We start from the raw sequence: 25,110 nt of genomic DNA on the forward strand, positions 1-25,110 counted from the left end.
GGCGCACGTCTAGCTACAATAATTGACACAATTCTCAGAGGTAGCAGCCGGAGCGATGTTGAAGCCTTATACGGATCGACGACTCGTCATCCACGGTCTTACTGATAGCGTATTTAGAACGTAAATAAAATTATATTTTTCTTTTCCTTTTCTTCTACGCTAATATTATAAAGACATTTTTTTTAGTTTGTTAAGATTCCGAAAATATTGAACCAATTTGAAATATTATTTTACAATTCGGAAGCTACACTATCCTCGGGTAAACTATATATTTATGCAGGAATAGGAAAAACTTCATCTCGGAAGCGTGTGAAACTGTACGAAGCAGCTCATCGGTAAGATATGGCGAATTTCAGTTAGAATTTTCTATTTGTAAAACAACATCAAAATCTCTTTGAATTCCATACATTTACTTTATTTGAACAAAGAGAAATTGCTTTCTATCAATAGCGACAATATCACAAATGCTATTGTATCAAAAAATCCGAATTGCACTTTACTGAGTTGGAATTTGTTTTTGTAGTTTGGAATTCGTTTTAGAGAATTTGGTAAGAAGATACTATGTTGTATTGTGTTTACGCCACTTTATAATAAATCCTCTTAGATATTTTTTATTTGAGCTGTTGGTTTTATAGTAGAGGAACTGCAGCATATTTGGAATACTGCAGGTAACTTGGAATACTTCGATATCTAAATATATATAAACGCCATCTGAGTTTTTATGCCGTAAACATAACGTCAAACGATACACAAAGCCATACAGCATTAAAAACAGGACGCTATCTTGACATTTCGGCTACCAGCCCCCAGCGAACGAGAAGCCTGATTTGAAAACTTTTTCGGTAAGAATGCAATCAGTGGTAATCATTTGCTGTAATACTCTAAATCTTTATTGTAATTATTTTAATTGCGGAGTGACCTTGTTAGTTTAAGATATTACTATGATTTTGTGAATATTTCTAGAATTAAAAATTTGACATGCAACTTTAAGTTAAGTTGGCGTGTTGTTAATTTGGAATACCGTGTTTTTTTTGCTTTTCAGTTTTTTGGGAGTCGGTTTTATTTTTTTGTAAAAGTTTCTTTTTTTGTAAAGAGCCAATGACTATAAAACATTTAGAATTCTATTAGTTTCTAAGAAAAAGTGTTAGCAATTTTCAAAGAAAAAAAAATGAATATAATTTGGAATACTATATTCCAAATTATCTGCACCCTAAGTCAAATCACGTTTTTGGAGTATTTTTAGTTTGATAGGCATTTTGATAATATATCTGGTATTTTTTATATTTGATTGTTCTCATTATTAAAGTTTAATATTTTGACAATAATTTAATGTATTTTTTTTTGAGCTATCCCGTTTCTCCTTCAATTTATTTTCAAAAAACAAACTGGTATTTCAAATATGCTTCACTTCCTCTACAAAAAAGTTTTGTTAGAATTTACTATTGTAAAACAACATGTGAATATCTTTGAAGTTCATACGTTTTATTTGAACAAAGAGAAATTCTTTTCTATCAATAGCGATAATATCACAAAGCCTATTGTGTCCAAAAATCCGAATTGCCCTTTGCACAGTTGGCATTTGTTTTTCTAGTTTTGAATTCATTTTAGAGAATTTGGAAAGAAAACACTAACGCTATCTTTAAAATAAGTCTTCTAAGATATCTTTTTATTTGTTATACGGATCAAATCCCCGCTGACAGTGGGACCTGTCTTTATAGGTTTAAAGCTCAATCACTCGACAAAAAGTGGAAACTTGAAAATATTTTCTATTTCCGATTAGACACCACCCAAGTTGGGACTGAAGAGAAAGCAACATGCCTTTTGGAAAACTAGATGATTATTCTTCAAGTATACGTTAATGTTTTTGTGGGAACTTGCTTTAATTTATACTAATATCTATATCTATACTGATATACAGAGGAAACATTTTTTTCCACATGATATCTACATTTCCTAACTGTAATTAGATATTTTACCACACTGATATATTTATCTACTAAAATTAATAAGATCTGATACGGGTACTGCGTTGTATTTGCCATACCTACACTTTGAAAAAAAAATATGCACATAAAGACCATCCAAAACACTAAATATTTTTCTCGTAATTCATAGCAATGCTGTTTTAAGTAAACGAAGAAGACAGCTTTCTGTGTCATCATCGTTTCCCAAGCCTTTTCCCAACTATTTTGACAGCTTTCCGTGTATCAACTAATTAATAGTCTCAAGAATTTGGTACACAAGTGTCAAATGTTGACATATTCCAAGCAATGTCTTGGTATAGTCATGGATGTTTGTGGACACACAAGTGCCCAAATATGTAAGGTGTGTGAGTGACCTAAATAAATAATGATGCGCCATCTGGCGGTAAGGTCAAGGGTCTTTCCTATCGGGAAGTCATCATATTTTTATGGTGTAGGTAGACGTCATACATAGTAGACAGCTTTGTATAGATAGATTTGATTGACATTGTTAGATGTAGGCATTGATATAATACATAAAACTTTTATGAAATTAAGAAAATGAAATCTTTTAAGGGCGCTAAACACACTTTTTTACTCACAAATGAAACCTAGGCTGTAACATATAGTAGTAATTTTAGACATTGATCATCCCTTATACCAATTTTATTTGCAGTTAGAGTAATCGCGCACTGTAGACTAAACAGTCTGTCGACAGTTGCCCGACAGGCAAAAAAAAAGAGAAAATCTGGATTCAAATTAAAGTTTACAGTCGGTCTGATACCGGCAAAAAATATGATCTTTGTAATTTTCGTACTACCGTACTACTATTCATATTCATAGTGATTTATGAGCCCCAAACTATCAGCCGACTAAAAGTTTGCAGTATGCGAGTACTTTAGGTAATACTTATATAAATCGTACGTGCAAAAGTCATTATATCGATATTACAATAAACATGGTACTCACCTATGTGTCAGCAGTTCTTCAGCTATAACAATACTTGTGTTTGTGTACTGTAGGTCCTTCATGTCTTTCAGGATAAACACTCTGAACTTGAAAACAGCCTCAAACTTAGGATTTTCGAAACACGGGAAAAAGTACTTCGCTTTGTTTGGAGAAAGTCTTGTTTGTAAGAGGTATCTGTAAAAGAAATTAAAATATATTAAGTATAGTCTTAATCTTACTGATATTATTTATAAACACGAAAGTTTGAATGTGTGGTTTTTCTCTTCTACGCAAAAACTTCTGTATGAATTTTGATGAAACATTCAGAATCAGATTTGTCATCACGATTTTTTGCTGACGAAAAAATTTAAGGAAATATATCAAAATAAACCTATTTTGACATATTTTTCTTCAACATTTAGAAAATTAAATTATGTAACTCAGGCTGCATCGTTCTTCCAAATTAATACACATTCATTCATAGTTTATTTTTTACGACTCGTCTGTCAGATTCGCAATGTTTACCTTAGTGGGTGTAGCACGAGGTCTTAGTCTTATATCAAAACAGGAAAATTGTATTCTACACCCACAGACTTAGCTCTGGCCTAGCTTAAAAATCACCGAGTTCCTAGTTACGTGGAATTTATATCAGAAGACTGGGAGCATTGCCACGTCTATGGGCAAAGAAGGCCAGCCCTCTGGTCACATTTATAAAGTTTTGACCAGTTTCATCGCTATTTCCCTAAATAGGAAATATTATACATATGTATCTGTTTTTATTTTTTATCTCCTTGCCATATTTTTGTGACCTACATTTCAAGATTTGAGACTAAAACCATTGTTGTACTGCATGGTACGAAAGAACCCGAACTGTATTTCAAATGACTGGTTTTATACCAAAATTCACGTTTCTGCTATATTCAACAAGAATTAAAACACTACAATTCTTTGCTTAGTTTTTTGTTGCAGTTTCTCAAGTGTGTATCGAAGTAACTTATCTAAGATATGTTCCAAGGCCATGTGCTGTCCGGAAGTATTCGTGTGGGCACGTTGTAGTGTTTACAAAAAATATGCCAGTTGTTAAAATGACCAGTTACTCGTTAAAAGGCCTAATAAAAATACAAAATATAGAAGCATTTTTACCGCGTTAAGTAATTTTATATTGCTTAACATCATTATAATATTATTTTGATTAATTATACACACACTTAATGCAGTAAACAAATGTTATACTTTTTCTTATTTATCATTATTTTCAATCCTATCATATAGCCATAGTTGCCTACTGTACAATTTAATACGCTATTAGCCCTTGAAAATGCTATGGCCTAAGTAATTATACAATGTAATCTATAAGGTAAAATATTAACATAGATTTACATTTACACAATTTAATGAATAAGTCATTTGATTAATTATACATCGTTGACAATTTGCTTTCATTATTTTATATCTATTTATAAGGAAACTGCTACAGGTTTTAGTTTGGTAATTTTATATAAAGTAAACAAAAAATATAAAATATTTTTGTGTAAAGAATTGTTTTATTTGCTTTCACTTTATTTCTCTGTTTTTTTTTTTATCTTACTCGGCCTATACAAATATAATTCCTGTATGCTATAATTCACAACTCAATCGCTCTAAATTTCAAACCTTATTCAAGGCTGTCGACAAACATCTAGTTATTTCGGTAGTTGCCAAATCTTTTAATACGGCCTGCAACACTATGTACGTCCCATTTGGTATGACTAACGAACCGAGACGCAATGCAGACAATTTATTTAACTAATTAAGCGACAAAACTGTGTGTCTGTATATATGTTTGTGTATATGTGTGTGGTTTTAAGTGGAACACTTAGATTAATTGATTTATTTATACTGGACCATCGATTTTGTATGTCTGTGTGACTAATAAAGTTAATACCTTGTTTTTAATGTATTTCAGGTTTTTTTTAATAAAGACATTCATAAAATGTTCGAAACTTCAAAGAACCAGAGTTATGGATAAAAAATATGAGGCAAAATACAAACTCTTTGGGCCAGGCCACAACAGTGCGTTGCGGCGTCGCATCGCAAAAACAACATTGCACAGCTATGCGATTAATATGATATGCGTCGTTGATTTTTGCGATGCGACGCCGCAACGCACTGTTGTGGCCTGGCCCTTTCTAAGACAACGGAAACCTATAATTTTATACAAGTTAATTCCAACCACAGACAATTTTATTTTTTCTTCTTCAACAACTCAAAATATGACATACAATGTCCAATTTCTTGTTTCCACAAGACTAGGCACTTCAAAAACGCCACGGATATCGATCATAAAAATCTAAAACCATTGTAATTTACTAAGTCGTCATAAAGGCACTCAATATTTATGGTTTTTGACCATATCTACGGCGGAGCAGACCACACGTGGGAGAGAAGGCCACATCTTATATGGACCTCGACCTTATGCCAACATGGGTTTGTATAAAAACTAGTCATTTGTAAATAGATACTCGGTTTAGCATAGCTGATGTAAGAACGCCAATTTTGTATGAAGAATGGATTATCAGTTAATAATATGTAATTAGAGCCATGAAGGGCCAAAGTCGAGGTTAAGCTGCGGTAACCGCTGTCAGCTTTAAGATGGGCAAATGCTTTTAAACGTCATTTTGAATTATTTACTGTATTATCTGTAGTTCTCTGTGTACTTTATAATTTAAAAGATATCAGAGCCTTATTGTTACAAACTAACTCAAAAGCACTAAAATTATTAAAAAATCTCTATTATTTTTGTCAAAAAAATTCACTAAATCTTTTAGCTAATTTGAAGCTAACATAAACAATATGGTTTATTATTCTGAGCAATTTGAAGGCAAATAAACCTTTCATGTAGCATCAAGAAAACTATCATTCATCATCGTCATCCTCCCTTTTCCCAACCATGTTGGGGTCGGCTTCCAGTCTAACCGGATTCAGTTGAGTACCAGTGCTTTCAGATCAGATCAGAAAAAACTATCATTGCTTAAAAATATTAAAAAGGTATAAACTATTTAAATCGATAAGGGATATTCTTTAACAGTACCTATCCACATATTTAACTGTCAAATTAAATATGGCTATCCCCAATTAACCGACTTATTGTAATCGTAATAATACATGAATTTGGATTGATTCAAAAATAATGCTACCTCAGTGCAAAGGTAACAACAGTGCAGTCATACCGTTGACATAATTACTGAAGCATTTAATTGAATGAACTGATTCAATGCATTGCAAGGTTGTGTGTAAAATTAGCAGTAACCAATCTTACGTCATCTGTTGTTAATGAATATGAAGATTTCTTTGTTTTTTTCTTCGTTGTCTAGAAACACGTACATATGAGTTGAACGCTTGACGAGTTTCAATTGTTCTAAGATTTGGTTGTTTTTTTGCAAGTTCAGCAAATTATATTGCTAATTGTTTTGTTGTTCTAGTAATATTGTGAATTCATCAATTATAAAAGAAAATGATGGCATATGAAAACGAGTTGATGTATTTATTTATAAGTAATGCATTTAATAAGGCAATGGAAAAATATGCTTAGATATCCCCAACAGAAGTGTTGGAACGATAAATATTTTCTTCATTCTTTGTCACAATTGAATGTTTTATAAGAATTGGTAAAAATAAACCAATTTTATTGTCAATAAGCGAAAACATACCTACCATAAAATATTTTAGTTATTGTTTAAGTTTTGTATGACTTATTGTTATCTCGTAAACACTATTTTGTTTCGCCATTGATCTAGCCATTGACAAAACAGCAAAAACATAATAATTATTTTAAACAATATTTTAAATATAAACATTGATCTATAAGGGATTTGCTTATTTATTTATACTACACTGCCTTTATTCAATGTTGATCAAAGCATTCAATGAAGAAAAATAGTTTTGTGATTCCATATAAAAGAATTTTACTTCATAATAGGATGCTATTTACAAATTTAAAGCATTTCTCAATACGAAGGGGCATTATCTCCAATTGCTAGCATTGTTTTCGAACCATTATTTGTCTAAGGTATATTTTTGCTTTCGAGTATAAAATAATAACATACTACTACCGATTTATTAGAGTGAAGAAAATAATTTGAAACATCATGTCCTGAGCCTTTTTCCAACTATGTTAGGATCGACTTCCAGTCTAACCGGAAGCATCTGAGTACCAGTGTTTCACCATAAATAAGCGACTGCCTATCTGACCTCCTCAATCCAGTTACTCGGGCAAACTGGCTGGCTGGCTTCTGACTACCCGTAACGACTGCCAAAGATGTTCATTGACAGCCGGAGCCTGCAGTTTAACGTGCCCTTCGTAACACAGTCAAAATCACAGTCACAAACTTAGAAAACCTGCATTGGTAGGTACTTGTCTGACCTGGAATCAAACCCTATAGGTAATACTTGAGAGGTTGGTTCTTTTACTCACTAGGCTACCACGATCGAAACATTCAATGAAAATAATAGCGACGTAACAATAGTAATTCATAACATCTGCATCGTGCAGATATTTGAAAAACGAATACACAAAAGATGACATAATCAGCCAGTGTGCCAAAATCATTTTGCATAGCAACAAAAAAATATGCGTTCCATATTTCTTAGCAGTAGCTTCATCGTATTAGCATAACACTAACGAGCGCTTCCAATATTTTATCCATCTGTTGATTTGATTACCAAAGATAGACTTTTGACGTGAGCTCGATACAAGTAATGTGAAATTCCCATCTCTAGCAGGATAAACAACAGATTGTAGATATAATGTTGGGACCGGCTGCTAATTTTATACGAGGGTTCTAACTAGCCGTTATGCAGACAATAGAAAGGTCACAGGACTGCTTATGTAGTTCAAGCATCGGTATACATATAAACTGTTCTGTTACATCCTTGGACTGCTTCGATGCCAAAATTATAGTCGGACATAAGTTATGAATGGGCTAATGCATTTTAAAACAGACACGAAGAAAGGTTAAAGGAAAATGTTTAGGCTAACCTAGATCAATTACGAGAGTCTTTTTATCCGACATCAAAAAAAGGAGTTTTGTGGGAGGAAATAAGGTTCTCAATTCAGTTGCCTTACTTTTGTACTAGAAGAAATGCATCTTCCAGTTACTACTTTAATTTAGGCTATTTATTATTTACTAGCCTTTTTCCCGCGATTTCACCCACGTTCCTTAAAAACTATTGCCCGTATCGGGATAAAGTGTAGCCTATGTTACTTGGGAAGAGTGTAGATTGGCAACAGCGAAAGAATTTTTCAAACTCTACTTAGATAAAAAATTAGGGCTTGGCAAAAGATTTACTCTTTTCTTCACGTCATAATATTTTTGGCTGTGTTCAAACCAAACTAACTGTCAGCCACCGAATGTGAGCAGGCTCACTCACTCAATGTCAGCGTGTAGCATAGTGCCATAGCGAAATACGTTTCATCGGTTAGATGTGATCGAAAAATTGAATAATATGCATGGCAATACAATAAGCTGCGTATGCATAACGTTCGCGGCTCACTTTCAGCTGCTGACAGTCAGTTTAGTTTGAATACAGCCATCATTCGTACCCATATTGCTATAAGTAAGCTGCCTATGCGTAACGTTCGCTCACATTCAGCGGCTGACAGTCAGTTTAGTTTGAATACAGCCATCATTCGTACCCATATTGCTATAAGTAAGCTGCCTATGCGTAACGTTCGCTCACATTCAGCGGCTGACAGTCAGTTTAGTTTCAACACAGTCTATATTCCTACACATATTGCTATTATATAGGTACCTATTCCAACCATACATTGTCTCGATCAAACCCATTTGCTCTAAATAAGTGCATAGGTGGGTGCACATTAGAAGTGGGATCATCTCAATAGTTTAACGAGCCAGGAATTGAACTGACGACCTCACGATCATTAGCCAATACTTTAACATAAAATAGTGCTATTACAGTCTTGAAATGGATCTAGTTAAAGTGCAATCGGACATTAATCGGAGTTAGTAAATAGATTTCTATAAGGTAGGTACTAAAAAGTTCCGAAAACTAATAAGGGTTTTAATTGACTCTAAGTCTCAGAATTTGCAATGTTAATATACTTTTTATTATTTTCAAAATACTGCAATCCAAGAGGGTTTTTAATACCTCTATCAGAATTTGCAGTGTTGATACTTAGTATACATTTTATTATTTTCAGAATACAAGAAAAAAAATGTTTTATACTTACTTATATTCCTTAGATTGTTCGTCGTAATATTTCACCAAAAAGATGCCCGAGTCGTCTTCTTTCACAAATTTTCTGAACATTATTTTAATATTATAAAGCTGCCTGTTACCCTTGCTGTACATCTTCAGAGGTTCTTTCAAATAAATACGCAATTTACTTGTAAGATCATTGTATTCAAATGGTCGGGGACCATTTACAATATTATTTGGCCCATCGAAAACTTTAATGGACTCGCCCTGTATTTCCAAGTCTTTAGCGTCCAAATCAATGACATTCACATTCGGCGCGTTCGCTATTACCGTAATTATTAATTCACAGTCATAATAACTATGATCAGCGTAAATGTAAGGGTAAATACTTAGTTCATACTGCACTGGGTACACTGTATAGTTTAAACATTCTTCATCAACCACTATAACACTTTGTCCTTTTGTAAATGAGAACAAACATAAGAACATTAAAAACGCGCGAAACATTGCAATCATTTTTTTAATATACTTAAAATATTTAGGCAAAGGTCATAACTTTACGGCCTAATAACTCATTTCAAGTTTGTTTTTATTTTAATTTATTCACAATGTTCGGAGTTCGATTTTCGAATTTCCCGCTAAAGATAGCGTTCTAGACGTCTGCACGCGTCGCGCGCGTAAATGCTTGTAGTGTCGTTCCTTTGCAAGATCGAAGCTTGGCGCCAGACAGGCCAAACCAGTATTACTTGAGCTACCGCCTGTCCCGCCTTCTTTAATTAGACAGGTCTTCAAGGGGACTTTGATATTGTACTAGAGACCAAGGAATATTGGATTTGCAATATTTTTGTTAGTGCATATTATGAGGCACCTCCTAGTGTTAATTCTGTACGTTTCTTTCGAAATTTATTTTTGGCATATGATAACATTGTTTACTTTTGCGAATATGATATTGGCGTTTAATTTAAAAAGCGCCGCTCTTAAATAATTGTTTTAAAAACTTTGCTTGCGTAATTTATAGTTTTGCTGAATTTCATTTCAAAATTATAGCTTATTTCCATTGAAACTGCCGCGCATTGTTATTTATTAAACATTGGAGTATGTGCATAGATAGAAAAGTTATGTCAAATATTTAGAATATCATAGTCTCAACTTTGTTAGAAACTGAACTTATTTATCTTCTTAACTGTAAATCTACTCTCTATAGTCTACATATAAAATCTTAATCTGGGGTCTCATTCGACTCTGCAACTTTCCCCAATACATTTAAAAGGTGTTTATCGTATTCCCCACAATTACTAGCCATTTTTATGAACTGGCAACACTATCAATAAATCAAGCTCCAATTTTCACAGCAACACATGACAATATAAATCAGAACCCGTATCCCTACGCCCACGGTATTACACCTCACAATGGACAACGGTACCGCAGACAATTGATGGAAACTGGACGCGTAGGCTGGCAGCACTTAGCAACTATTCTGTATTACCCACCCACGGGAGTTTGATGTTTATGCTATGATATGTGTAAGTATACGAAAGTAGGTTTTATGCATTTTTGTTAAAAGAAAAATGTGTACCTATGTTTGGCTAGTATATTCTCATGGTGTGCAGTCTGGTCAGGTTCTTCAAAATAAAATAATAAAGGACCATACCAACTGATTGTTTATACTTCTAAACTTATACATATTTCAAAGCTGAAAAGTTTGTTAGTTTGTTTGCTTGAAGACGTTAATTACAGGAACTAGGTACTAGACCTTTTTTTAAAACCATTATGTGTCAGAAAGCAAATTTATCGAAGAAGACTACAGGCTACTTTTTATTCAGGTGCATGTCTACGGGACGCAGATGTCATTGTCATCACTGATTAAAGTTAGTTGGTCTGTATGTATTAGTTAAGCTCCGATTCTCATTTACCCAACTGTGAAACAGTGAAAGTTCTTTTTAGTTTCCATACCTAAAACTTTATATTCACTGTTTATCTTTGAAACAACAGCGTTACCTTTTCTTAGACGCCCATAGCTCTATGACTATATTTAGGCATTAAACTTACATAAGGAGGTCACGGTTTAAGATTTATTACTGGGCATTCCCTGACCGCGTCTAAATCTATCATGGATTAACTATAGATACATATAAGTATTCACAAGAAATAAATTCTGCTTCTAATGTGGCATCAACGATCTTGTTGAGGCGTTTTGGAAAATTAAAAAGATTTACTTTTGTATAAGTATGTTTGGTAAAAAAAAAGGGTGGGTGAATGAAATGGTTAATTCTATGGCAGTTTTATTTAAAGTTACTTAATGGATGTGTCTAAAAAAATTATAACGTCTTATGAAATAAGGTTCTTTAAACTTAAAATCTTACTGTAAAATCTTTGTTTATGATTTTAAGGTATGTGTTTAAAATGACCACAAAGGGTTAAATATATATGTGTATTATAGTAAAATATGTACAATTAGTATAATATTTGTTTTCCTTTTATCCTGATTAAACTATAAGTATGTACATAATAGTGGAGAAGAATCTCTTCTTTGTGCTTATAACTAAACATTAACTAATATCTTATACATTATATAATGCTATAAAATCTTATTACAATGTTAACAATAATTACATAAATATATTACACACAAAAAAAATTAACCATTTCCAAGTTGAAAAAAGGTTACGTACAATTAAGTTCGAAAAAAGAATCTCTTAGTAAAACAAATGCTCTTGGATACATAAAAAATAAAACAAATTATTAAAAAAAATACATGAATAACAATTAATACTCAGTGAAAATCAATACAGCTAATCCTAAAATAATCAAAATGGTTGATGGGACGGCCATATTGGAAAAGCTCTTGATAGAATTCAAGATGTCTGCTTTGTGGTTCTTGGCCCAAGCAGTGGAAGACTTGGATTGTTCTAGACTCTTCCTTGCAGCAGTTTTAGCACTTTCAGTACATTCGGTACAGGCTGACAGGAACGATTCGAACTGTGAAAAATAAATATAGAAGTCAACATTGATCGGTCAAAAGGTGCACAAGCTTTTATAAGTAAATTATATATTCATATGAAATGCAAAATAATATCAGGTGCAAAACATTGTTTCCTTATACCCTTTTGCTATCAACTTCTTGTCTGTAATCAAAAGGGCGATATTCTTTTTCTTACTCGATTTACAACTCAATTATTCCGTAAAGGTACCTAAGTTATGTTGAACTTAAGTATGAATATTAGATAATATTATGACGTACTGTATATTTTTATATTATGTATACTAATGTAATAAATATGATTTTGGTTTGTCTGTAAAGGCCCCGAAACTACAGAACCAATTCAAATACTTCTTTCACTGTTAGAAAGCTACACTATTAATTTTTATCCCGGTACGGGCATTAGTTCCTACAGGACGCGGGTGAAACCGCGGCATAACGGCTAGCAATCCATAATGAAGTTATCTTTGTCGATTCTTATGTCACAAACCTTTATTTATGGTTTTATTCAATAGTTTTACAAAATGATCTTATTATAGGGAAATATTAAAACTAAGTATCAAAATATTCATCCGCATCGCTGTCAGATTTATTTATGTCATTATCAATGATTGAAGTCTGATCTATCATTATCAATCGTCAGCGAGACTAGATTATGACCGGTGTGTTTGCTAAAATAGGTATAAAATTGCATCTAAACTATAATTGTTGCAAAACATTGTATTACGTAAGTCAGTTGGCTAGGTCAATCTAATTATCTCGTGTCAAAATAATTTAACGAAGTCTAATTGCCGTTGTAAAATTAAACAAATTTTTAGTACAAACTTAATTTAACATCAGGTACCTACGGAAATATAGTAAATTGTGAATATTTTAAAAATGTTTGAATGAGATGAGAATTCATATTCTAAAAACTACATTTATTCACGTATTTTCGCGTCTTGCTTCTGTAGAATTGGTTATATCAGGCTGTCCCGCTTCCGATAATGCAAATTGTAAGGTCCGTCATTGGTGACAACTGTTTTAAGAGTCCAACTGTAGTGACAGACTATTTGCATCAAGCGTTATAGCGTAGGTCTAAACTAATAATATTTTGTATAAAAAGAGCCTTGAAGCCAGAAATAAAATAAAAATTAAAGTTAGATCCCAATTGAAATTACACTAATGATTCATGAAAACAGAAACATTGAACAGGTGATAAAAAAATCGCGGCATTGAAGACGTCAGGGCTCCCGACTATCTCTTCCTGCTGGCAGGCTGCCAAGCTCAATGGGATAAAATATACTTTCACTCACAAACCATCCATCCAAACGATATCGTATTTGGGTCAGAACATTCATTTATAATGGGGAATCCATTACACTTGTAGATCATGTAACCAACCGGAGATGACATTGCCGTGCTTTCTCCTTTGCTAAGGGTATAGTTATCGGCATGAATCTTGAGCTCTGACCTTCACCTACGCAGACGTAATTTATTGGGTCCCTTTTGCGGTATGAAGTGAGGCGCGGAGCGGGCTAAAGCGGTGATTGGCCCGCAGTGCATCGCGTCATAGCCGTCACTCGGGATTGGTTCTTTGCTAATAAATCACTTCTGCGCAGATGTAGGTCCGAGCTCAAGATTCGTGCCGATAACTATACCTACTTGAGTGAGTGTGTTACTTCATGCTTGTGATCCTATATCTTATTCTATATACTCTATGCTTGTCAATTTTGTAGTGTGTGATGATTTTCAATTACTTGTTATGCAATAATGAGATCGAAAATGAATGAGTAAGCAATCACTATTTCTTGCGTAGCACAAAAAGTCTATATGGTGGCTCCGGTTGGTTGTATGATCTAAGATAACAATGAATGTTGCGACTGATATTCGAAGTATGGACTTTACAATATGAGAACGGATATGAAACGTTTTGCGTCCATTCGAAAGTTAATGCAAATGCATTTGGTGAAGCGATGGATGAATTTATATTTTCGAGGAAAATACATCAGTTAGGATTTGCTTTGGGTTCGAAAATTTTTTTCACCAAGTACGTTGATAAATAATTGCGTACTACGGAAAAAAAGATATGCAAAGGGCTTCAGAAGGAATAAATGATAGTTTTAGTCAGGAACCAGTTTTGAATAAGGTAAGAATATTGTTGCGTCATCGTTAATTTAATTTATTTTATGTCTGTGTCTCTTTATTCTGTTACAACAACCCAATTCATCAAAAACTTTCCAAAATAATCGTAGGACAATGTGAAAACAAAGTTCCACTATGGTGATGTGGAACATTGCAAATTTGACATATCCCTGAACCAACATGGCGGCATGAGGTAATGAGTGTACAAAACCCTCCAGTGTAGTGTTTGATAAACACTCATTTGGGTCACCGAGCCCTCAATTAGGGCCAGCCAGACCGAAAGGTCAGTCGTGTTTGCATTTCAAAGCGATTAGGGGGTTGCGGAAAATTTTGGCTGTATTACTTGATTTCTCGTGAAAAACTGATTCATTAATGCATATTATATGAGGTTTAAGTTGTCCCCGTGTCGTGGGAGAGCAAGTCTCGTCCGTGTTCAGGGTACCCATCTTTATGCCAAATTGGGTCTCTAATTAAACATTATAGCACATACTAAAGATATACATTCTTGACATGACTTTCAATTTTAAAACTCAGTATAAAAATATATAATGTGGTTAAAAAACGATTTAAGTTTAATATGTATTGACAATTACTAGATCAATTGGATCATTATTTTCAATACTCAATTCTTTATTGAATTCCACAATGTAATCTTCGGTGGTAAAAATTTTAAGCAAAATAAAAGACATATCAAGATTGTTAAACCTTAAGTTAAGTGCCTACTCAAATTAAGTAGCACTTGATGCGCTACTTTCTAAAACCTACAAAGTTAAAATGCAGTGCTACGCTTTGCTATCATTTTTTTCGTAGGATCAGACTTTGGCCTTATGTAGATAATAGTTTGTGAAATAAATTATTGGAAAACGGAAAACCATTGGATTGTATATACCTCATCAAAGTCATTTTCGGAGTGCAGGACTGAAGCCACGGTGCTCAAAACCGTATCCATTGGTTCGAATCTGTAAAGTTTATTAAAGGATTAAAGAGTTAGGCATAATAAATGTTTAAAATAACAAAAATATGCCAAAACAAAAATAAATAACTATGTACTTCAATTGTCCCTTAACTTTTGAAAATAGAGCAATTATGATAGATATCTGTCAAAATGTGAAGCATTCATTCATACTTTATATTTATCTAATAGGTACTTTGGCACTTTTTCAATCATTATCATTTTTAGCTCTATCCTTTATGTTGGTCTCAACAATTTTAAAATTACTAGATTTCTCAGTATCAAATATAATTAAAAGCTATTCAGATTTAAAAAGAAGTACTTACACAGAACTGAACTGCGTATAGTTGGACATCAAAGTGTTCATGACGATGTGGCGATTTTCATAAGACCTTAGAATACTAGACAGCGGCACTGTGAGGTCCTGTGTCCTTATCGGAGTATTCTCCAATGTTACTGATAGAAGATATCTGGGAAAGGAAAATGTCAAAAGATTAAGTCATAGAAGTGTTGTACAAGAAACTCCCAGTGTGCTCAATTACTTACAATAAACATAATTCATAAACAAAGTGAAGAGAACAATATTGCAAAGTCGTTGTTTCTGCTTAGGGTGTTTCCTATGTCTATCGAAACATTTTATGTATATTATTCAGTCACATAAAGACTATTCAATGTATTAGTTTGAGCCGTATGCACAGGAAAGTTATGTTCTTACATGTTCAATATCGCTTGCGTCGTGTTGTCCATAGCCATTTTCGGTGCAGCAAATCAAAAATTTCTTTTTGTACAAACATCCAATATGCTTCTTTACACTATTGATAAAACGACAACCATACCTGGCTTTCATGGTATCACTAGAGGTGCACCCCAAAGCGTCTCCTATGACCCACACTTCATTCGCCACGTTGGAGCTCAGCATGCGGTTCCATAAGAACTCGTAGTCTTCTGCATCTCCATGGTGCAAGCCAGTGCAGTAGACCACAGGTCGGAGGCTCGGTGATACCCTGGAAGATGAAAGGAATTTGAATTTGTGGTCGATTTCATGACCTCTAGAAAGGAAATTTAAAAAAAAACTGAAGATATCTATGTTACAGTTATGATACTCTAATTTTTATCAGGGGTTATTGAAATTAAATTACAACTAATGATTATAAATATCGGATTTGGACCACAACCGAATATAATTATTGATTGATGAACCTTTGAACTACGACGAAGTAGATACCTATACAAACTATTGTTAATCTTGACTTAAAACTATAGGAAAAACAACTTTCATCCACTCACTCAGTGCCATTTTGTCTCAGACCCTTGAATAAAGCCACGGAGTTTTCAACGCATCCATTATGGCCCAATTTACATGCAAACTCTAACAGCTGCATGCGGTTCCTCAGATCTTCAAAACTGTCTGTGCTCCTTGGTTCATAACCCAGTTTAGATATTCCAATGTCTAAATAACGGAGTATGTATTGCTGAAATCAGAACGCATAGTAGATTATTATTTGTTATATTAATATTTTACATGTCTGCCTACTGCAAAGATGCATCCGAAAAATAGACGGCGAAAATCAAATTCTATTGATTTTAAAATTGGTAAAATAATTTGTTTGATTGTTAGAAGCAATCAGATAGTTAAACAGCCAAAAGTCAACAAAAAAGACCTCCAAAATATTCGTTCGCACTATCAATTTTTATTATATTAATTAAACTAATTGAGTAAGAAAGCGATACTCATTCCATATCCCAGAAAACTGCGGAGGAATGCATTTAATCATTAAGATTACCGAATAGAAAAATAATTCTAACAAGCTGCGAATCTATCTCTTCTTAGATATACTCTTAAAGATTTATAATACCATAATGAATGTTTGTTTTTAACGGAATTCTTACCTCCAGATAAGGCAAAGTTTCACCATCGCCTTGGTAGTAATGCCACAACTTGCTGAATCCTCGCAGTGCAGCATACCATACGGAGTAATCCGACTCTATAGAAAGAGAGCCTAAAGCACTGTCTAATGTTGAGAACGATAATTCATCAGCATATACGAGAGCAAAGAGATCGTTTATAATCTGAAAAAAAAAATGATAATGATAAAGCTGACACTGCACGCATAGCCAGGAGGTTTCTCTCTATGGAATGTAACAATATTTTTATATTTTTTAATGTTTATTTTCACAATTAATATTTAAAAACGTAATATGTTAAATAAATGAAAAAAAAAAAACTGTCACATGGATGCCCACAGTACTTGCTAAGGCCGGCTCCACACGTTTGTACCAACGCTCGTTCCAACGTTGGACCACAAACTCGGTGAGGCGTACACACGTTGGCCAATAAACTAGTTCTGTCCCGTCAGGGCCAATGTGAAGATGTCCGATACAGAAGTCGAAACTGCTCTGAGAAACTCGGAATTATTATAAAAAAATAATATTTTATGATCCTTTCGAGTTGCATCCCATATTATGGGGTGTGCTTGATATAGTTCGATAAATTTTATTTTATTTTTTCATTTCTCCATGCCGGTGGCGATTTGCTGGATGAGGAAGCCATTTTTACTCGACGTACGCACTCGCTGCGTGTTGTAGCAGAACTGAGCAAAGCGCCAACGTGTGGACAAATCACCAACGTTGGCGCGCAGATACCTTTGATAAAACCAACGCTCGCCCCAACGTTGGGACCAATGCCATTTTCTAGCTCCACACGTTGGACGAATAGGGTTGGAACGAGCGTTGGGGGCAACGTGTGGAGCTGGCGTAAAACTTCCCATGTAAAGCATGCCTTAAAGTCCATATTGTAATAATGGCAAAATCTAGTTCTTTCGTTCAAGTTGTTCCAGATTTAACCACAGACATTGAATGTGGTAGTTGTGCAGTGAAGTTCATCTGACTACAGGTAACAATTAAAGTAAATAGTTACCTTAGCGCGGTTCAAATGATGGATGATCTTGCTGTCGTTGCTTTTCAGAGCCGATATGATTATTTGCCAGGAGTGATCATCGTAGTTAACCCTGTACAAACCTGTTGAGAGATAGATAAAATTACAGTAATTTCGTACATAACATTATGTATTTAGAACGAGAGGTTCTTTCCATACATATCTTTTAGCAATCAACCCTTTTTACGTCAACCATCGTGACATTTTTGTCTATCGTTCAACATAGACGGGCTCAGTAGGCTCTTTAGGTACTCAATTCTCGTATTTCCTTATATTCTATATTTCTATATTGGTCAATTATCTGAATCTCTCACCTGTTTCCTGCACGTTGAATATGACCCAGCTATGTTCGTTACTTATATTGGCTATTTGGAACACACGTGTTTTATTCTCCATAATGAACACAGGCTTGGTGTTATCAAAATCTGGAGACATTTGCGTCGTATACGTTATAGGTATCTTGTAAACTTCAGTCGATGCAACGGACGAATTGAAGTAGTAACGTTTCTAAAAAAAAAAAACGGTTAATTATGTCATCATCCAGTTAAATAAATCTCAATAAATTTAATAGCTGTGGATAACTCAAGAAATAGCTTCTGGTAGCCCAATTTCAATAATACCTAGTTTTTTGTATGTGCTTTTGATCTCATTTATGTAATTTTTAAGCGATTTTTGCATTTCTGGTGCCATTCATGCCCACCCATACCCACACCCAATTGATCAAATACTTACTTGACTCAAAGTAACAGTATCAGTCTCATAATCGATGTCAACCTTCAGCACAGGATGACCAGCCTGTGTGATCCAAGAGCTCATGACGTCAGCAATATTAGCACCAGGGTAAGAAGACAGTGCGTTGTAAGCTGATACTCCTTCATGCAAGCCTTGGTAAAGCTTCTCTGGGTAGCCAGAACTGAATGAACTGTGGAGAGAGTGAAATTTTGATTAGAAGAAGCCAATTTTCTAGTAATTGCGTCTAAGAAATATTTTAAGAAGTAATTGATAAAAACAATAACGAGGTTCATTTAGGGCTTGTCCAGAAAGGGCGCAATACGCGCGAATCACGCGCGAGTCGAGGGTCGGGCGTTATGCACGCGATTTACGCGCGTAATTTGAATTCGCGCGATGCTTGTGGACGCGATGTATTCGTGCCTAGTATCTCAATAGCGCGCGAATGAATTCGCACGAAACGCTTCGCGACGAATTCGCTTCTTCTGGACAAGGTCTTAATTTTGCGGACCACGGCGATGTGGAGGAGTAAGTTTACGTCTATAAAGGTACGTATTTACTACGGTTTTTGATTTTTTTTTTGTGTTAAGTGGTTATTTTAAGTTTGAAAATATAGTTCATCTATACTAATAAGTTTGAATGTTGATCCAGGAAATGGTCGTCATTGCAATTTTTGTACACATGCATTATTCTGTCACATAGTATTGTTTTGAAACTTACTTATTATTCAAATAGACATTCAACCCGTGTCTAAAAGCGTTATCCTGGACCAAATGGTGCATCATTCTGATAACTGATCCCGCTTTCTGATACGTGATAGTTCCAAAATGGCCGCTGATTTCGGCGGGAGAATTGACATTGACGTTTGATATGGGCGGGGAAGACGCCATATTGTCGGCATCGTAAGCGCTGTATACTGATCCTGTTACCAGCATGTCTTCTGAACCTACTTCTGGGTCCACCTAAAGAAAAGGTGAAGATAATATAAAAGGCAATCAAGTAGAAAGTGATAAAATAAAACTGCTTCAATCATCAACTCATGAAAAGTTAGTATAGAAGCCAAAGTTTGTAATATTATGGCTTCTAATGGATTCTTAGATGACTATGCAATTCAGGTGTAAATAAATGTGGAAGAAACTTTCATGGTCTCAGAGCTAAACTATCACTCAAAAATATTGAGGATGGAACCTATGCAGTATTGATAATTATGTAAATTAGGATAATAGCATTAGTAAGAGATCAATACTAACAAAAGCAGTAATATAATCCTGGAAGTAGTTGGCAAATCCTTCGTTCAACCAAGTGTTGCTCCACCAATGGCAGGTAACGAGGTTGCCGAACCACATGTGAGTGGTCTCGTGGGCCACAATTTGAGCAACCCTGTATTTGAAGTAAGGAGTCGATACTTCTGGAACGTAGAGTAATAAGGCCTCTCTGTAATAAAAAAAAAAAACATAAACGATTAGATTTAATGATTAACATAGTAAAATTATTTGCCATTGCTATAATTATTATAATTTTGTAATATAAAAAAAATAAATGTTTTTTTCCAAGAAATATTGTGTTATCTTAACGAAGGCATTTAGAGTGACTGGCACTTAGTGACCAATACTTCAGCACGTGATTTTGATCATGATTACAAACAAGTTTCCCTAATATAAGAAATATTTTTTTTATGTTCATTAGTTTAATCACAAAACCTCAACAATATTTCAAACTTCGCCCGAATTTTCATCGGTATCGGTCACTAATTACCAGTCACCCTATAATATATTGTAGGCGTACCTGTATTTAATAAGACCCCAGTTTTCCATAGCACCTGCTCTAAAATCTGGCAAAGCAACATGGTCCAACCTCAAACGATTATTTGTGGAGTAGTAATTGATACCAAAATACCCGCCCAAAGCATCTACAACTTTCTTTCCAAATTCAAAAGCGTATGTACTCTGATTCTTTGCTTCTGGTCGAGTGTAGACCCCAAATTCTTGGGTACCATTTAGACTGGAGGCAGCAGCTTCAAATTCGGATACCAAGAACGCTACAAGATAAGTTGACATTCTCGGTGTTGGATAGAAAATCTCTCTTATCAAGCCATTGCTCCTGGAATGATACAAGCAATTATTTCTTCACCAGTTCTCATTCTTTGTAGTTTCTATTTTAAGCCAACTGCTACAAAGAGGAATCTTAGTCAATATAAGCTATCTAGCTTAATAAATATATAGCATCATAAAGCTATCTAGGACATTCCTAGATAGCTTTATGATGGGCCCAATATTTGATCTTCTATTTTTAAATTACAATCAGTCATCAGAGACAAATGGTCTGATGACCAAAAAGTTAAACAGACATTCGTCACGTGTAACCTGTCTAACTTTTTTGTAGTAAGAGTCGTTCAGCTATTGAATTGTTCAATACTTACAAAGTCTCTCTCCGTTCCATTTCAGTATTGGATAATGATGGCTGGTAGTAAGCAGGTCTATCAATAGCGATTATGAACGTAGCCTTCAACTCTGGTTCATCGAAGCAAGGGAATACCTTCCTCGCGTGAGTTGGCTCCATTTGGGTAGCACCCAGCCATCTGAAATATTAACAAATACATGATTAAAAGCAGTTCTTCAAATCATCATAGTTAATTACTAACAGTGCCTGCAGAGATTTTGATTCCTATGACTGCTTGCTTTATTAGTTATGCTGTTTCATCTAAGTCTTTGCAATATTAAGGATGATAGAACTTTTTTCAATCAGTTTTTTTTATTTTGTTATTTTGCTATTTACATTCTTAGCTTTGTATCTATTTTTACCGTAACTGGATCATCAGTCTAAATATTGTTACCTGCGTCATTACACAACTATTTTCCTATGTCTTTTGCGAAATAGTTTAAACGAATCAGTGATAAGCATATATCTGACACAGCGATAATCTCAAGACGTTACCATGCATTAAAATAGTGAGATCATACTTAAAGTGTAACAATACTCGTAAGACAGATTTTTTATATTCCAGAAGCCAAAATGCCCAAGTTCACCGACAAAATTAACCTCAGTTTTCTTAAAGCAATTGTTTACTTCGCGTTCAGTTGCCACAGCAAACCATTGTTTTACGAAAAACAGATGTTTATGTTTTTAGTGAAAATGGGCAAATTATGGAATCAGGCATTATTCTGCGGAAATCCTTGACATACATTGTTAGTAGCAAAAATGTATGTGGCGTACATTTTATTGCTCTGTCATTGTCACATTGTCATTTTGTTAAATCATTATCTTCAGACGTACAATAAGCCTGCTTATGTTTATCGACACTTTAGAACTATCTTTGCAGTAGACATGGTTTTTCTGATAAGAAAACTTAGTATTATCAAATGTTTGCTTTTCATGAATGAGGTAATATAACCGACATACTTCCTAACTGTCGTATGTTATAATTTGAGCTATTTTGAGATGAATGACTTAAATGTTAGTAGGTGCATTATATACTTTACGAACTTTCGCCAACGAGATAAAAAGTTGCCACAACCTATATTTTTTTAACGATGTGAAAAATCATCAAATGACCCCTCCCGCTGTGGGTTAGCAGCGGTGAGGGAGCGTCAGACTCTTACTGACTAAAAACCGTCGTGTTCCGTCGTAAGCCTTTTACGTACCAGGGCCGCGGTAACTCTTTCGAACAATCCCGCAGTCCAAAGTCGCCACAACCTTAGTCAGTATACAGCTATCTAGCACTGAAAGATTTTTTTAAAATCGATATAATTAGTTCCTAACAGCAAACAAAACATACTCTTCAATTTTAAAAGGGTGCTAATTAAACAGGCTTCTTTTTAATATTATTATTCGCCCCCAAAAATGTATGTTGCCGTCTAAATTACTAAGTCAGCCACAATTAACGAGCACCTAAATAATATTATCTTAGCCACTATTTATCTTCTAAGTAAACCACTCTAAATACAACTCAGCATGATGGTTATTTTTTAACATCTAAATTTGTAGCATGCATTCTAACAGTAAACGTCTAAAATACTATTAAATGCCATCATAAAATATATTTAATTAGCTTCTATTTTTTTAATTCAGTACGTTTAAAATGTAAGCAAGCAACATGCAGCAAGCATCGCTTCTGTCACGGCTCCGGTGCTGCGGGGCTCCGGCGGTCCCATGCGAGCTTATCGTCGCAGATGATTTTCACGCGCAGGCCGCCTCGCCCCTCCGCGCCTACGCGGTTTTGAATTGCACTCTAGGGTTTTTTGAATGTATAAATAAGAAGGACAAGTCACAATAATTGATGATCTTTACTTGAAGCTTTCTATAGAATATTTAGTTGGCGTTGTAAAAAAGACGAATTAGTTTATTAGAGGCTATGTCATTTCCCCGTTGCTTAGTTATAAAATTAGAAGTTTAATCATGTGTCCAATAAATAATTTTGTGGCTACACTTATAATTTCCCATTTTAAAATGTAAATACAGATATTTTCTACTTCTATAGGGAAGATGAATAATAATATTGTTGACTTTTGTCAAGATCACTGTTGTTAAACGGAGCAATAGTTTAACTTTTGTCGGTGTTGAGAGATAATGGAGTGGTTAAATCAATGACCATTGCTACTAAACCAAGCAATAAACATTGGCTGTCATTATCTACACACACGTATTTTCCTTTTTATATCCTTCAATGAACAATGATAATCCCGCCTTCCTTCAAAACAAACTCATTTATCTTTACGATCTCAAGTATTAAACAATTACACTATCTGCACGAGTCAAGTACTTCTAAGAAAATATTAATCAGTATCTCTTTACTATAATTGGATTCACATGTGTAAATTGCGATCAATTTGTAATTCCCCAAAAATGGCTTAAGATATCTAACGCCGATAGTATTTTATTCCAACTTAAAAAAATAATCATTCATTGTTAAAATTAATCATCATTAAGAGCAGTAAGTAACTACAAAAATAATAAAATCGTAAACAAGATAACAATTTCCAAATAGACTTCCTATTTAAGTAAAGCTTTGTTCACAAAAAGAGTAGAGCTGAGAAAGGACAGAGGCTACTTTTTATCCGGATGCCGGAAGTAGTTCAGTTGACATGCGATGGGTAACAGTAGCTAGTGTAATGATTAAGTGCAATTCAAAAGGAGTACTTACTTTGTAACACCATTCTCATAATAATGGTTTCTATAAAAACCACTTAGATCCTTTCTAATCGGTCCTTTATACTTGATCTGCAAAACATAATCAACTCCCGGTTCCAAGCTGCCATCCAAATTGATGTAAGCAAACGTATAGGTTGTATTAAATTCAAGGCCATTCACAGCGTTGAGTCCTATAGTAGCTCCTGTGTTGTAGATAACTACTACAACATTATCAGGAGTAATAGTCAAGTCTTCAGAATGCAGTTTTATCTGGTTTGTGATTTCTGTAGTTTTGAACAGTATGCTGACTGTACCATCAAACGTGAACTGGTTTGCGTCACCAGTAGCAAAGTATGGTGTGATCAGTATCTGGTACTGGGATGGTACTATCGGAGTATTCAGTCTATAGTTTGTGTCGGTTGTGCTAACACTGCTTGATAGCAGGCATGTTAATGCTAAAACCAGCACCAGTTGATACATGTCTGCGAAAACAAAAAGGTATGTTGAAGGTTAAAATAACATTAAGTACTGATGAATGATGATGTACTCCTAACTGATTATCGGGCTTGGCTGCTGCTCTCATATAAGGAGCCCAGCCAGCTGCGCAGGAAATAATTATAGTGCACAACCATTTATGCAGACACAAGTGCACTCACTATTCCTTCACTCCCATAGCCCGATGGGACGACAATCCGACACGACCGGAATGGTATCTTTCTGGTAGCAAATGCGTTGCTCACTTTTTTGAATGGAGTACTCTTTTTCCTTGTTATTTGAATTCCGCAGTTAAGACTAATTTTAGTACATCACTTAGCTTCGTTAGGAGTTAAGAGACCTCAGAAGTATATAAACTAAATACAACTTGCCAATATCTTTGCCCGTACAGATAAGTATTCATCCTATAAAATGACCGATTTATGGTAAAAGAAGCATGGTAAGAAAAAAATATCCATCACTTATTAGTCACCTTGCTATTGCTTCAAAACGAAACATGATTAATTACAAATTACTCTATTAAAAATATGCCAAAAATATAAATAGAATGAACTAACCTGCCATGTTCACTAGTGTCAACTACCGTTCAAACTGTGTAAACCATGAGATATTTGTCAGTCGTTGCTCTTACGCTGATAAGCTGCATCTGAAGTGCGTT

The 25,110-nt window shown here is 34.5% G+C and overlaps 2 protein-coding genes across 2 annotated transcripts in view; both read right to left on the minus strand.

The window, feature by feature from the left end:
* Positions 1-10,169, minus strand: part of LOC124631616 (aminopeptidase N-like) — a 24,640-nt gene extending 14,471 nt beyond the window's left edge. The window contains exons 1-2 of the mRNA XM_047166105.1: positions 9,139-10,169; positions 2,931-3,104 (exon numbers count right to left, since the gene is read on the minus strand). Of these exons, the coding sequence (XP_047022061.1) occupies positions 2,931-3,104; positions 9,139-9,623 (659 nt within the window). The 5' untranslated portion in view covers positions 9,624-10,169. The remainder of the gene's footprint in view (positions 1-2,930; positions 3,105-9,138) is intronic.
* A 1,210-nt stretch (positions 10,170-11,379) lies between these two features.
* Positions 11,380-25,110, minus strand: LOC124631615 (membrane alanyl aminopeptidase-like). The gene is made up of 15 exons (XM_047166104.1): positions 25,010-25,110; positions 23,971-24,439; positions 21,250-21,408; positions 20,616-20,930; positions 20,081-20,264; positions 19,551-19,792; positions 18,834-19,023; positions 18,416-18,608; positions 18,084-18,184; positions 17,057-17,236; positions 16,454-16,638; positions 16,003-16,170; positions 15,493-15,636; positions 15,104-15,173; positions 11,380-12,089 (listed from the first exon to the last, which is right to left on the minus strand). The coding sequence occupies exons 1-15, from the start codon at positions 25,014-25,016 to the stop codon at positions 11,877-11,879; spliced, it is 2,820 nt and encodes a 939-aa protein (XP_047022060.1). The 5' UTR covers positions 25,017-25,110; the 3' UTR covers positions 11,380-11,876.

This window comes from Helicoverpa zea, chromosome 7, assembly GCF_022581195.2.
Source record: "Helicoverpa zea isolate HzStark_Cry1AcR chromosome 7, ilHelZeax1.1, whole genome shotgun sequence".
Classification (NCBI taxonomy): domain Eukaryota; kingdom Metazoa; phylum Arthropoda; class Insecta; order Lepidoptera; family Noctuidae; genus Helicoverpa; species Helicoverpa zea.